This window comes from Anarhichas minor, unplaced genomic scaffold (assembly GCF_050575085.1).
Source record: "Anarhichas minor isolate MPS153535 unplaced genomic scaffold, ASM5057508v1 ptg000017l, whole genome shotgun sequence".
In the NCBI taxonomy this organism is placed as follows: domain Eukaryota; kingdom Metazoa; phylum Chordata; class Actinopteri; order Perciformes; family Anarhichadidae; genus Anarhichas; species Anarhichas minor.
The window spans coordinates 12,356,965-12,372,500 of NW_027466463.1; the positions used below are offsets into that span (position 1 = coordinate 12,356,965).

The 15,536-nt window shown below is 42.2% G+C and overlaps 2 protein-coding genes across 3 annotated transcripts in view; one reads left to right on the plus strand and one right to left on the minus strand.

Annotated features, from left to right (window-relative positions):
* The first annotated feature begins 4,030 nt into the window (after nucleotides 1–4,030).
* On the plus strand, nucleotides 4,031–9,780 carry LOC142951858 (DDB1- and CUL4-associated factor 7-like). 2 transcript variants are annotated; one of them, XM_076093708.1, is made up of 8 exons: nucleotides 4,031–4,202; nucleotides 4,335–4,494; nucleotides 5,568–5,726; nucleotides 6,229–6,340; nucleotides 6,455–6,573; nucleotides 6,687–6,896; nucleotides 7,121–7,238; nucleotides 8,182–9,780. In XM_076093708.1, exons 2-8 carry the CDS (start codon nucleotides 4,357–4,359, stop codon nucleotides 8,352–8,354), a joined length of 1,029 nt encoding a protein of 342 aa, XP_075949823.1. In that variant the 5' UTR covers nucleotides 4,031–4,202; nucleotides 4,335–4,356; the 3' UTR covers nucleotides 8,355–9,780. The 2 variants fall into 2 exon arrangements, with proteins under 2 accessions (XP_075949823.1, XP_075949822.1); XM_076093707.1 differs by having other exon boundaries at nucleotides 4,031–4,494.
* Nucleotides 9,781–10,537: 757 nt separating this feature from the next.
* The window catches only part of kcnh6b (potassium voltage-gated channel, subfamily H (eag-related), member 6b), a 5,478-nt gene continuing 479 nt past the window's right edge, over nucleotides 10,538–15,536 (minus strand). The window contains exons 2-11 of the mRNA XM_076092895.1: nucleotides 14,386–14,811; nucleotides 13,874–14,267; nucleotides 13,494–13,693; nucleotides 12,724–12,976; nucleotides 12,431–12,624; nucleotides 12,131–12,239; nucleotides 11,686–11,937; nucleotides 11,365–11,545; nucleotides 10,943–11,141; nucleotides 10,538–10,823 (exon numbers count right to left, since the gene is read on the minus strand). Coding sequence (XP_075949010.1) covers nucleotides 10,569–10,823; nucleotides 10,943–11,141; nucleotides 11,365–11,545; nucleotides 11,686–11,937; nucleotides 12,131–12,239; nucleotides 12,431–12,624; nucleotides 12,724–12,976; nucleotides 13,494–13,693; nucleotides 13,874–14,267; nucleotides 14,386–14,811 — 2,463 coding nt within the window. The 3' untranslated portion in view covers nucleotides 10,538–10,568. The remainder of the gene's footprint in view (nucleotides 10,824–10,942; nucleotides 11,142–11,364; nucleotides 11,546–11,685; nucleotides 11,938–12,130; nucleotides 12,240–12,430; nucleotides 12,625–12,723; nucleotides 12,977–13,493; nucleotides 13,694–13,873; nucleotides 14,268–14,385; nucleotides 14,812–15,536) is intronic.

Consider the following 15,536-nt stretch of genomic DNA (forward strand, 5'->3'; position numbering starts at 1 on the left):
CCATGTTTGTGTACGTCATAGCGCTGCCCATCATTATCACATGTGATGTCTTCATCCTCAGGAATCTGAAGAAGTCCCTCCATGCTGGGGGAGACCTCCACCCCACGAAGAAGAAGGCTCTCCAGATCATCACCAACAGCATTGTCATGACCGTCACCTCGTACGTCCCTCCGGTGCTGGCGTACATCCTGGGGGATCTGATTATCAGTGATGACCAAGTGTATGAATGCTTTTTAGCAATACCTATCCTGATACTCCCGACTGCAGGGAGTGTGATCATGCCTCTGCTCTATTTGAGGAATCTGGGGAATTTGAAGGGCCCCTGCTGTTTGGTGTAACAGTTTAGAAGGAACTATCTGTTTCCAGTCATCAATCAAGGGAGCCTCAGGTTTAAACTGATCTTGCTTGCATCATGATAAAACACATGTAAAGTAACAGAATGGGACTTGTGAGATAAAATCACAATAAATTGAATTAATTTCACAGGTGAGATTAAAATATTAAAACAATGAGGCAAAATTCTGTCATTGATAGAGATAAATCTATTTTTGTTAAATACTCTTTAAAAATCACTTGTAACATCTTCAGAACAGTATGTAAATGTTTTTTGTTAATGCCTGCGCACCTGTATGAGTACAACTGTCACGAAAGATGAATCTGCCCGCCATCGTCATTTACATTTGTAATATGATCATCATGCACCAGGAACCAAATGTAAATCTATCGTGCGAAACTAAGTCTTTGACTTTGATGTGCTTGTGAATAGCAGGAGGATGTTTTCCTCACGTTTATGGGCTTTTCATTACTTTTGTAAGATTAATGTCTCAGTCGAAGGTATTGAAAATTATTGGGAATTATACACCCAGTACAGAGTCTTTCTCGATTACAACGCTAATAGTTTTAATAGTTTTCTTCTGATGTGTATTTAAAAAACAATAGAATTGTATTTTTTACTCATTTAATTTGTTATCCATTGTTCATGGCTTAGTACGAGTACTGTTAATTCTGAAATGTTTTAGGTTTCTTTCTATCCAGACAAAAGCTCCATCGGTAACTCTAAAGCAGCCTAGATATAGTTTACCTTTAGAAAATTACACCAGTCATCCCATTTCTCAGGTCCAGTACCACCTCAGCTGGGTCGTCAGTGTCCGTCTGTTCTCGAATATGGAGGAACTGTGGTTTACTGGTTGGCTGTTAACTGGAGAAGAGATAGTTGAGCAAGGCAGTGGACCCTTATACCTACACTGTATAGACGCTGCCTACTGCTCCTATATTAGTGAGTTAGCTGAGTTAAAAGTAAACTAAACTTCACCGTGTGCTGTGCTGTGAACTTGTCTGACAATAAATTGATTTACATTACATTCAATAATCAAAACAAACTGAGTTCAATGGCTTTATTGTATGTTTTACTTTGTAACTATTGATTTCTAATCACAATATCAGCATTCATTTGAATATACAGGTTCCAAAGGATACACGCAGTGTTTTAAGAATACAGATTTTGCTATATAAGAGACTTATTTCTTTTCTGATATAGGAACAAAAATGATTTGTGCAAACATGTAACACAGGTGATAATGAACAACAACATACAAGAATAATAAAACATCAAATAAATTAAATCAAGGAAAGAATCACATTAAAGAAACATGTGTATGTCTTGATTTGAATATGCAAATGAAACATGGTTTAGTCAGGGATATGAGTTATGACTGACTGAAACTCGACTTCTGAAAGTTAAAATGTTTTTTAGCTTCTACAACACCTGATCATGTAAGAGGGAGAAACAGACATGATCAGAGGAGCCATGAATTAAGACTTCCCACAGCATCCAAGCCTGAAACAATCCAATTTTCCATGATTTTTAAGGTGGAGTATAGACATGACAGCAGATCCCAAACTGGAAAACATGGAAATGGGAAAATAACCATTACATATGAAGACATCTAGATTGCTGACCAGGGGTCTCCCAATTACAAAGAGAAGCACTGGAGGAAGGTAAAACAAGACTGTCATCACCAGGCTGTTGATGAGGGTCTGAATGGCTCTTTGCTTCTGTGGGTGGATGTTTTTTCTACCAGGGTCAGACTTAATTAGTGAATGGAGGATGAGAGAATCACAGATCCCAATTATTACCATAGCTACTATATATGGCACAGTGGAAAGCATGGTCACATATAACTCAGAAAAAAGACCGTATGCAATCCCAGAGGCAACTGTCAAAATCCAAACGATGCCCGCCATCACAACCCTGGGAGTCAGACTTTTCCTCTTGTGGTAGGTGATTGGATGAACTACAGCCAGGTAACAGTCCAGACAGACACAAGCCATCAGGAGGGGTCTCCCACATGTGCTCAAGGTATAAACACCATTCCAACTCCCTTCAAAATGCCAATTCTTCCAGAAGAAATGATTTAATAATCCGGGTGGGATGAAGACCAAGAAGACAGCATCCATGGCGGAGAGGTTCAGTACGAAAAAATCATTTGGTGTCAAGTGACTTCCTCTCTTGTATGCCTTAAACATCTCCCAGAGGATGGCAATTGATGCAGGAAAACCAATAGCAAAGGACACCGTTGTAAAAAAAAGCCAAACATATTTACCCTCTTCAAGGCCTTTACACTCAAATAAATCAAATCCAGATGTGGGAGAGTTGTTGGACAGACGCATGGAACGAAGATGCATCCCAGGCAACATTATTGAGCAGAGTGGTAAAGATCTAAGAGACACAGATATAGTACATTAGAGCATGCAAAATATATTTACAAACATGGATGAAATGTTGCAAGGTAGAACCTTGCATACGACACATGCTGTACCTTTTTATGAAGTTTTGTAGTAAAGATTTTACTGACGTGCTGCTGTGTCGTGTTGCCTTGATGTCAGACATCTGTGGGAGCTGTTTGTGTGTAGACCTAAATCAAATCTAAGAGCTGACATCAGTGGCAGTTTTGCAAATCACATATTTATGGAAAATAGCAGACTCACCGAGCACAGGAGATTGAATTTGATTCCAGTTGTATGGCTAAAAAGGGAAGATAAACGACCTAAAATTTTAGGTCATATGATAATCATAGACCATATACTAGAATAGGTGCCACCAGAGAGCAAACATTTCCATTTAGGTCCACCATACATTAACCTTGAGATGAGTAAATATTGTAATGTTGAAGTGAAGGTTGAAGAATGTATGACCTAAAATATCCTCTAATAATCAAGAGTGATGGAAATATCATCAGAATTTGCAAGCAATGTGTTGTGGGAACTTATTTATAAAACCTTTGTTGTTTTAGCTATTAGCAGGTGGAAAGAACCAAAGTGTGTGGCAACCTAAACATCCTGTACAGGCAAATTAGGTGTCAGAGCTGAGTTTTGTTAATACAAACGTGCTGTCATTGCTGACGAATCATCCTGCAAATATTGCTGAGGTTAATCTGAGGACACTGGGTTAAATTATCTATCACAGCCAAAAGTGAAGGTTTGAAAAGATCCAAGGCCAAGAAGCAGGTAAGAGGAACAAGTGGTTCCCTCATGGCTTCTGCTGGCATGTGGGGAGGGTCCCACTAGATGCAGGCCAGGGGAGAACGGGAGAAATGTCAACAAATTACTTCAAAATAGATATATTTCCCAATTGGAAAAATACATGCAACAACATGCCTCAACACTTCTGTATGCAAAAGGGCAGATTATTCTTTGCTGAAATTGTCAAACAGCTTCTAAAGTGTGGAGGACCACAGCCTGTCAGCCACTGTAATGCTGCATTCAAGTGCTTGTCGTAAACTCTCGGTCTGTGAGCTTGTATGTAAATCTAGAACTCGTTGACATTCAAGTTGTGGGCAGAAAAATCACAAACACAAGACCATATTACTTATCTACTGAGTGTCACTTAAACCTCTCACAAAGTCGAGTATCAAACTCTTATTTTTCCCAAGAACTACTTCGTGGGCCGCCTGTGCTCTGATCTGATGTACAATATTCGTACCGGCTCCTAAAGGCAGCACCAGCATCCTCGATGACGCTCAACGGCGCATTATTTTTGTCCTCCTGTCGCCGCCATTGCTGCCATGCTACGAACATCTTTGAGCAGCTGTGTGCGGTTAATTTGATACATTTAAGATATCTTTTATTTTTTTACCGTGAAGCTTTTACCGCTAGGAAAGCATCCGGATTACACGGACTCAACCATTAACGACCTTACTACGGTAGAAATCACAGTCAGCAGAGACAATAAGTTAGCTGCCTAGCTAACGTCCATTTGCAAAATAAGCTAGCATAGGTGGTCGTAGCGACGCTCTCAGGGTCTTGTTTTCCTGCTGGTAATTTCTCCAACACAGGTTATTTCTAGACGCATTGAAGATGTCGCTACACGGTAAACGTAAAGAAATCTACAAATACGAAGCGCCATGGACAGTGTACGCCATGAACTGGAGTGTCCGACCGGACAAACGGTTCCGCCTAGCGCTCGGTAGCTTTGTGGAGGAGTACAATAACAAGGTAAACTCATCTTGTCCCATGCTGCAGACCAGTGATGGCGACACTCTTGTACTTGCACCTTAAATATTACTGATCGAAGGAGATTTAGGAATTGAAAAGTATGATATTTATTTGCAGTAGAAATGCAACCCCCTCGCTCCAGGCCCCCTGTCAATTGAAAGTAACGGTTTACAGTATGTTGACCAACGTTATGTTAGGTTTAATTGGGAAATACATGTATATATATATAATGATGTTATGAAAACTATTCCTGATATGATTCTGCATAAAAGGGACTATTTAACAAGAATGTATGACAGTAATATCAAACTGTCTTTATAATGTAATTTGTGATGATTAAAGGGAGCAGTTTGCATGAATCTAAAGACATGTTCCTTTGCAATACAATGAGGGAAGTGAGTCGCAGACATGTGAAAACAGGTTAGTGGTGTTATAAATTAATTATATATACATAAATATTGACTTGAGTTTTTTTCTTTTTCACTTGAAATGTCTTATTTTCTGAATTTGCTCTTTTATTTAATTTTGTCTTGTATTACTAGAATTGGTGTTAACTGTTTTATTATGAAATGTTATGATTTTATATTGTGTGTAAATAACTAATATAAATCAGGACCCGGAATAATTAAGCAGTGCTGACAAATTCCCAACCATTACCAAGATGATGTCTTAATGTATGTTTGATTACTAACTTCTGACTTTTTTCAGATTATTTAACTGTCAATTAGTTATTACAATTTTCATTCATCAATTTTCTGTTGACAGAACGGTGATTAGCATAGCTGTGAATACAAACTACATTTATTAATTGAATAAGTTGCCATCAGCACAGGCGGAAATGGGACATATGGTGGTATTACGAAGGATTGGAAAATATGACACGATAATGACAATGTTCAGGTTGAATATAAAGTGTGTGTGTGTGGGGGGGTAATATAATGTATCTCTCTAACTGGATTATCCCATCTGAGGATCCCTGGAATCATCACCACCGTTACACCCCTGACTGACTGTACTCAGTCTCAGTAACGCTACTGACTCACTCAAGGTGAGTTGTTGTTGTTTGTTTACAGGTCCAGATAGTTGGTCTGGAGGAGGAGAACTCTGAGTTTGTGTGTCGAAACACTTTCGACCACCCCTACCCCACCACCAAGGTGATGTGGATCCCAGACAGCAAAGGGGTGTACCCGGACCTGCTGGCCACCAGCGGGGACTACCTGAGAATCTGGAGGGTAAGAGGACCAGTCTGACCTGAACCTATGGCCCCCTGTAGTCAGAGACCTCATAAGATAATCACCACTAGGCATGATATACTGTACTGTTTATCCACACTCCATGTTCAGGATGAACCATGTGGTGCAGGCGTCCAGCTTCTAACTACAGCTCTCAAACGCCACAGAAACCGAAACGGCTCCTTGAATTTTACAGACAAACATTCTGGGATACATTGATACGCTATGTTATTACACTGGTTATTATTATTTTATTTTTTTCGGGAATACTGTCTGAAACAACAATAACTGTACGACATTATGACCGCTTATGAAGACTATAGTGAAGCCCACAATAATAAGCATGCAAACCAATAGTTTTGCTACCATACTTCTCTTTTTTTATTATTACTTTATCCCATTTCTTTACAATTGAAAATGGAATATGTAAAAAAAATATGTGTTGTGTTTGAACCCACTGAAGTGCCCAACTATTCAGAATAAAATGCGTTTCTCCTGACAGGTGGGCGAAACAGAGACCCGACTGGAGTGCCTGCTCAACAATAATAAGAACTCTGACTTTTGCGCACCACTCACCTCCTTTGACTGGAACGAGGTGGACCCAAACCTGTTAGGTAAAAACTCAGTGCAGGGTTCCCTCTGGGTAACATTATCAATACGACCTTCACGAATATGAAGTCATTATTTGAAAAGGGGGATGACTTTGTGTGTCTGTGTTTTCTACGCAGGTACTTCCAGTATCGACACCACCTGTACCATCTGGGGGTTGGAGACTGGACAGGTGCTGGGCAGGGTCAACTTAGTGTCGGGTCACGTGAAGACACAGCTCATTGCCCATGACAAAGAGGTGAATGTTACGACATCACGGAGCAAACCCTCAAGTTATTATGTTAAACATAATCCTGGGGTAACTTTCCCATCTTCCATCTGATCAGTACTCACTGTCTGGTTGTGTTGCAGGTGTACGACATCTCTTTCAGCCGGGCGGGTGGTGGCCGGGATATGTTTGCATCAGTGGGAGCAGACGGCTCGGTTCGCATGTTCGACCTCCGTCACCTTGAACACAGCACCATCATCTACGAAGACCCCCAGCACCACCCACTGCTCCGGCTCTGCTGGAACAAGCAGGACCCCAACTACCTGGTCACCATGGCCATGGACAGCATGGAGGTTAGTTCCCTTTGTGGAAACATGCTGTAATCCCGAAGTATGGAAAGTGACAATATTAGGTGATTTTTAGTCATGAGAAACATACTTATTTTTGATAGACTTCTTTTAAGGCTTGACTTGTGTGAGTGTTTTGAAACTGGGCATAAAGATATATCAAGCCTCTCTTTGTCCAATATTATTTGCTGCCTGTTAATGTCTGTACAATAATCTTTTCTTATCCTCAGGTGGTGATCTTAGATGTGCGTGTGCCCTGTACTCCGGTGGCCAGACTCAACAACCACAGGGCCTGTGTCAATGGAATCGCCTGGGCGCCGCACTCCTCCTGTCACATCTGTACAGCAGGTATGCAGATTCTATATTCACACAGTAGCAACATGAGAGGAGAACAACGTGTGCAACATCACTGCAATAACTGACAAAGAGCACAAGAGGGAGCCGGTCTTACGCTCCACAAGAGAGGTCAACAAAGCTCTGTTTCGATAAATACACAAGTTTCACCTTCTGCGTCTCACGTTACTGCAGTCTGTGAGCGGTGAGCAGAGGGGTATTCAGTTGGTTGGAATCTTGAATACATATATTCTATATTCAAATTTAGAATATTCGAGGGCAGCCTTATTATGCAGAGCAGAATGCACAAAGAGCTTAACACCGCGATGAACCCGTTTCCTGGGGGAATTCCTTCTTCTTTGGCTGCTCCCGTTAGTATCACCACAGCAGATCATCTGTTTCCATCTCTTTGTGTCCGCTGCTGTAATGTTTGATTGAATGAATACAAACTCCATGCAGGCTAGCGTCTCAGCTGCATCTCACAGGGGTAACTGCCACCTGAAGGGTTTATATAGGCACCGAAACGCGAGGATGAGGACCAATGAAAAAGCAGTGAATATTTATCTACATTTTGCAACAGGCAGAGCAGAGTGTGCTCCTCTCTGTCTCTGACAAGGAAACATTCTTACACCTATTCTTCTTATTGACAAAAAAAACTACAACCGAACACCTTCTGATGTCAAGTTTCTAGTCAATAGAAATAGAAGATGTTAATAAAATACGTTCACAAAAAGGGTCTGGTAGTATCCGAGATTAGCGGTGGACAGACAGACAGAGATGTGCGTGCACACACACAAACTCACAATTACAACTGAATACAGGATCTCTTGGTGGGGATAAAAACTGTTGTTTACCAGAATCAGGCCGGTGACATGTAGTGTTTAGTAACATCATTTTCTTCCTGTTAAAATAAGATAAATCAATTGAAATCGAAACTCCTCCCCTCCTGTCTTTGTAGCGGAGGACCACCAGGCTCTAATCTGGGACATCCAGCAGATGCCGCGGGCCATTGAGGACCCTATACTGGCCTACACAGCTGAGGGAGAGATCAATAATGTCCAGTGGGCCACCACCCAGCCCGACTGGATCGCTATCTGCTACAACAACTGCCTGGAAATCCTCAGAGTCTGAGCTTCAGTCATGAAGAAATGAGGCAACTCAAAAACATTGTCAGTTGAATTAACAAGCTGTTTAAGGAGGACGGAGCGATATTCAGTTCATGCTCGTATTGGGTTCATGTTGATACAGGTTATGTGTGTAAAGCTTTTTTTCAACTGAGTGAGAACAAGAGTACATCAGCTCTTGACTTTGTGATACAAAACCAAGACGTCCTGTATCAGAAAACTCAAAGGAGCGCCAAAACAAAAATGGTAACCAAGTCTCAAGAAACTGTAATGTACAGACATGAACCAAGGTTCAGTAGCCTTCAAGCTTTCAGTTTGTTGTCTCACGGACAAAAAGTCCAGTCAGTTTCATGTTTTTATACGCTATTATGGCGCATTGTATGTGTAGGTTTACCCATTACCACATCCTCAACCATTCATTTTTATGATGCAGCAAAAATGTAGTTTAGCCACATTTAAGAGTGGATTTAATGTGGTTTTAAATGTTCATATATTCAATTGTTTTTTAACCTAAATATATGTTCTATTCAACTGAATATCCTTTGTGATCTGTTGTGATACATTCATTATATGTGCAACAATTAACAGGTATTAAAGATAGGGTTGGTAGTCTAGCAGGATTATTCTAGATTACAATCATCCAAACATCCAAAAGTTGCCAAATCTAGCAGGAAAGTCAGCAACACTGACAGCCCGTAGCCACTCCCCCAAAATGATCATTATGTATGTAAACATGTAATGAATGTAAACAACGAACATGGCTATTGTTAGTAACTCTCAGCTGTCAAGCTAGCAGTTTATGGAAGACTCGTCCAACCATTACATCGGGCCGATTGAACATTATTAAGAAGTGATCAGAGCATTTGGTTCATTGATTGTTTTCAGGATTTAATGAAGATTTCAACAATCTCAAATGTTTTTGAAAAGATTACCAACCCCACCTTTTAACCGTTGACCAGAATACAGATTTCTGTTCGTAATTTGCACACCAATTATTTTATTCGTATCACCATTTATTTTTGTTACATAAATAAACAGTCCCTCACAGTTTAAACCATTCTACAGTTTTATATTCAGATAATTCATTTACAGTGAGGTGACTCATCAACAAATTGCTAAGAATCTATAGTACAAATTTACAGTTAGAAAGGATAGGTTGAATAAGTGTTTTCTTCCATTTACTGTTTAATACTGAGAGAACACTGCCTGACGTACATCATACACAATCCTACAATATAGAGAAACGTACTTATTATTTTTTTTCAAACTGTCATTGTTTAACGAATGCTGTGAGTCCTGTTGTGATATTAAGTTCTGTTGTGATATTGGGATGAGTAGACGGGGTGAACAGGAGTTATTTCTTACTTGCTGTAGGTGTTTCAGTACGGGGTCATGATGTGTGATTATTTGCTAAACATAAAGTCAGAAAACCACTTGTTCATGATTCATTTTCACTAATCGGGTCCAATGAAGCCTCACCGATGTCGGCCAATAATTAAATAGAAAGCGCAGTAAAGAAATGCCTGAAACGTGTGCGGTGATTTAGAGAACGGGTCGCCACTCTATATAGTATACGCACCAGAGAGGAAACATGTTTATTATATGAAGCGCTTAGAAAATATATCACTTCATAAATTATCTTTAGGTTTTCTTAAAGGAACCGTTTGACATGTAGGAAATTCATATTAGCTTTTTCGCTGATAATTAGATGGGAAGACGGATATCACTCTCGTGTGTCTGAGCCAGCAGTAGGTTAGCTTAGCTTAGCACAAAGACTGAGGAACGTCTGGTTTTATAGGATGTTGTGAGCTGGATCATTTTCTTGGCCAGAAGCAGTTGTCAGGTAACTAGAGCCTCCAGGAAGTCACTGCTCCTGTTCAAGATACAAGCTTTTGGGATGGCATGCACAACATTTACTGGAGCGGGATGAGATGTTCACAAAATGTGTGCTCTCCTTATCACGCACATGCTGTACTTTAGAAAATGTTCTTTAAAAAGTATGATAATTGTGTTGCAATCACCACTTAGTGTAATCCAGCATCAACGCTGTATGAAATGGAAACCCTTCATCTGATTTCGAGTCGCTTTACTTGCTGTCCAAATGTGTAATGATAGCTGAATCTTGGACTAGTCACACGGTTCCTTCCAGACTACAAGTAGCAGTCTATCACTACTTTCAGTGTCCCTCTGGTGGCCACTAAAACTCTTTTACTGAAGGTTTTCAGATGACAGACAGCACGGGGTCTGAGAGGTGTTTCTGGATCTCAGCGAGTCCCGGGGTGATGTCCAGGTTCCCCGGCAGCGAGGGGGAGCGGAGGCTGCAGCACAGCCTGGGGCTTTCCATGAGGGAGGATCTGACCGACGGCTGTGGAGTCAGCCCTGTGTGGGTCTCAGTTTCAGGGGTGGCAGTCATGAACATGGTGTCGTCTGACGCCACAGTCACGTGGATCCCGCTGGACACTGACTCCTGGGACTCCTCGGTGAATTGAAGGTCAGTCTGAGCAGAGCTCTAGAGTGAAGAAATCACTTTTTTTATTTTGATGTCTTAAGCAAAATTCTAGAAACAAATCTCTGAGCAGTAGTATTATTCTCTACCTGTGTGGGTACCCGGGTGTCCATCTGTATGGGGGTAATGGGATACATGCTGTGCAGCACTGGTGTCCCAGTCCCATACAGACCAGGGGAGTCAGTTGGGAGGGTACTAGACAATACAGTGCTGTAAGCAGGAGGTACGATCTGCCTCTGAAGAAGCTGCAGAATAACGTTGATGTCGGCTGTCATCCGGGTCTCCAGTCTGGGCAATTAAGAGACAATGAGAACGGCTATTAAGTGAAGTAACAATATCCAAGAATCTTCTTTCCAGCCAATGGAATGGAAACATTAAGTAAATGAGAGACATGGGATTTCTAAGCATTTGCCTTGGGATTTAAACATTTTTATTTTTACCAGTGACTCTAATTTCTCATTATACCGCACACTGCCTCTTGTCGAAATACTGACATCATCATTGACTTCACCTGTTGAGCTGTGAATGTATAACCTCAAGTCGAGACTCGAGCTCACTGGGCCGTTCTTCTGTGAACGGTGGTGGGTGGTATGAGTTGCGGACGGATGAAGATCGCCAGGCTCGAGTGGAAAACGGTTGTGACTGATGTTCAGGCCAGTATCGATACACTCCCGGCACATTCACAGATGAAGCTGAGGAGAAATAAAGACGTTTTTAGTGTGATGTCCACATTTTTTACTACGCACCATCAACAGCTGTATAGCATGTTTAAAACTTCAACACACACTCTTTATGTATTGTCCAGGACAGACTTCAATTAACATCCATCTACCTTGGTCCAACACGGCTTCCCTCCCCACTGAGGTGCCACTTTGAGGGAGCAGCTGCACTACAGAGGGGGAATAGTCCCGTCTGGGATCTTCTGGGGGGTAAAGCTCCTCTTTGGGACTGTGGTCAAGAGGTTTAGCCAGGTCTTCACTGGACTGGGAGCACGGGGATCCACAGCTGCAGCGGTCGTCCCACTGGGTCTGAGGAGGTGAGTGACGATGACGAAGAGGGTACGAGTCTTCATGATCGATTCCATCTGTTCACATCAAAGCATTCAATTACTCTTTCATACCTTCTGCAATACTACCACATTAGTCCAGTTTAGGTTAACCAATCAAATCAATACCTATACATTTAAAAAAAAAAAAATGTTAGGTTAGAAAGGTAGTCTGATTATTTTAGAAGCCTATCACACTGATTACCAACCAGAGCCCTGTAACAAATCTTACCTGGCCTGATTCGGCAGTCCAGGGAGTGGCATTTGTGTCTTGGCTTGTGGCGATACCCACAGTCATCACCGGAGTCATCAGTTGTTATTATTGGTGGTACTTGATCAGCCTGAAGAACACATAAGTAAAACGGTATACAATTTGGCTTTACAGGCTTCAACAGCAATCAAAATGCAACTAGCAGAGAAGTAGTCCAACTATCTGTTTTCTGTGGGGGGGAAATACTAATGCTAAAGAGAAATGGTCAAATATTTTGTGTCTCATGAGAAAAAAACCCATCTCAATCGACTGCCAACATACATCTCTCAGGTCAAAGGTTATCTCCAGGTTCCTCCAGAATCTGTCTGCGAAGCCGGGGTAGATATCAAGGACCTCCAGCAGGTCGTCCCTCTGGACGCGGTGCAGGTCGCAGTAGGTGATGGTGTACACGTCTGAATTGGACTTCCCCGGCTCATCGTACAGGTGGATCGGCTCTCCAAAGATGTCATTCTTTTCTGCAAAAGCATAAATATTATTAACAATATTATTATGAGTGGATGAGGTTTTTGGAGCATTTTTGAGACACCGAGGTCAAATCGTCTATGGTTAGATACCTAATATGGCGACCACCACATCATCCCTGATGACCTGGATAGAACCACGTGAGATGAAGAAGAGAGAGTCCAGCATGTCTCCGTAGTGGATCAGAGTATCTCCTGGAGGAGCGTGGACTGTCTTGAACCTCATACCCAAAGCTCGCAGACAGGCTTGACTGCCTCCCTGGAAAGCCTTAAAGTTATCCAGCAGAGTTCTGTTCAAGTGCAAACAGATGTCTCCCTGCAAAGACTCTGGAAATCCCTTCAACACCTGAATAAGACCATCAACATATCAGCGATTACCGTATTTTCCGCACTATAAGGCGCACTTAAAAGCCTTTAATTTTCTCAAAAAACGACAGTGCGCCTTGTAATCCGGAGCGCCTTATATATGGATCAATTGGTTAATTGGTTGATCCATACTGGTTGTACACGGCGCTCTGTCAAAATGTTTCAGTACGACTGGTAAACTACAAAGCCGCACCGCGGTAAACACCGGTACTGTGCTTACTCCTAGTCCAACACCACTTGTGTGTATAAAGACCCCAAAATGGCACCTTTCAAGAGACACGCTTACGACGCTATTCTATTCTATGCGCCTTATAATCCGGTGCGCCCTATATATAAAAACAGTTCTAAAATAGGCCATTCATTGAAGGTGCGCCTTATAATCCGGTGCGCTTTATAGTGCGGAAAATACGGTAGATGCAAAACGGGGACACTGAACAACTTTCACAGCAGTTAAAGGATAAAGTGGGACTCACTCAGTCCTGTCACTTTTTACTTACAGCATTCATGTCAATGCCATTTGTGTAGGACCAGGCATGCTGGAAATACTCCTCCAGCCTTTGGCGAAGGCAACCGGGGATTTGGTGGAATCGGATGAACTCTTTCACTCGCAGCATCTGGGTGTGGTAGCGGGTTGTACCGGAGTACAGCCGCTGGATGATGGCGGACACGTTCCCAAATATGCTGGCATACATGAGAGCTGAGAAAGAAGAAGCAATGAGGACACAGAGGGCCAAATGCTAAAAAGGGGTTGTGGAAATAGTTTCTGTATAATAAGGGACTGCACAAACATTATTAGTGAGGGAGGGTCATAAAAGGGGGAAGAGTTTGTTTTGTGTCTTTGCTTAAGGGGAGGCACTCTCAGCGTTATTCAACTCACAGCCAATGACCATGACGCAGATGGAGAAGATCTTCTCTGAGTTGGTGTTCGGAGAGACGTTACCAAACCCCACGCTCGTCAAACTGCTCAAGGTGAAGTAAAGAGCAGTGACGTACTTGTCTTTGACCGATGGACCGGAGGTGGAGTCACTGTCGTTGTATGACTTGCCCAGTTGTTCAGCCAGGTTGTCCAGCCAGCCGGTCTCCGTGTACGGCCTCTCCACGAAGCCAATAGCGTACCAAATGCAGGCGAGCCAATGGGCGATGAGCACAAAGGTGCACATGAGCAAGAACAGGACAGCAGCCCCATATTCAGAATACCGGTCCAGCTTTCTTGCCACGCGGACCAATCGCAGCAGCCGAGCTGTTTTCAGCAGACTTGTTAAAGTTGCCATCTTTGGTGTCCATTAACAACAGAGAGGGAGAGGATGTTAAGGCAGGGAAATAGAGATTCAATTTACAGTAACTTCAGAGAACTCAAAGAAGTTTAGACACTTAAGGCAGAGTTCTTACCTCGTCAGAGCCAGATCTGAAAATGAGAAGATCAAAGGGGATCGCTGCGAACAGATCAATAGAGAACCAGCCTTTGATATAGTGCTTGGCTATCCGGCTCGGCTGTGTGACCACCTCGTCGTTTTGGTTCACGTACGTTGTGCGCAGGTTGATGACTATATCCACAATAAACAGCACGTCCACCAAGAGGTCCACCACATTCAGAGGGTGGCATGTGTAGCCACAGCCCTTTTGACGTAATTCCCCGTGTTCATCCAGGAGGAAGGTAGCTGAGTAAGGAGTAAAAACAGCTGTGTAGAGGACCAGAAGGAGAATAATCCAGTCCCAAAATGCCTTGAAGGGGCTGTAATGAAGCAAGATCCACCATGTTGTCTCTGGCACCTGCAGTTTGTGTTCAGGCAGTACATCAGACTCCAAAGAAAGTACCTAAACAAAAAGAATACATCAGTATGCAATGATTATCATATATGAACGTCCTTCAATTCTGTATCTTCTATCGTGAAATCTGTGCACTAAGTGTCATTTTATTGCATTTTGGCAAATGGATACCATTACATTAACTAATCATAAAACAGCATTCTTCTTAATTTTTGCTGTAAAGGAAAAACAAGTATATTCTCTGAACTAATACTAACGCACAGACCTTTCTAGAAGATGTCATATTTTGACCAAATTCTCGGTGGAGGCTGCTGGTTTTGCGACCTTGTAGGTCCAACAACTCCTTGACCATCCTGTCATTGGTGACTCTCAACAGTGGCTGAGACTTGAGTAAAGATTACATCCAGATAGTGCAATTATTTTCAGATAGTTAAAGAGCAAACACAATAGTGTGCTGTAATCAGCCGCGCAAGAGCTAACTGAGCGCCGTGTGCTGGAGGGCTGTAATGATGAGCTGGGCGTCACAATCACACAACTGAGTTCATGTGTTTCCACAGTCCTCGTGTACTCTTTAACCCAATTTCAAATTAACATTCGCAGCCCTGACGAATGTCGCTGACCTTGCAGACAGACAGATCTATCTACCAGGTATATAAGATAAATAACAAGTTGAATACTGTATATAGATGGACCAATAAACTAACAGGGATCAACAAGTGACCCCGAGCAGCAAGGTCAGCGGTTGTTGCGATTGTTTCATATCCATCACATCC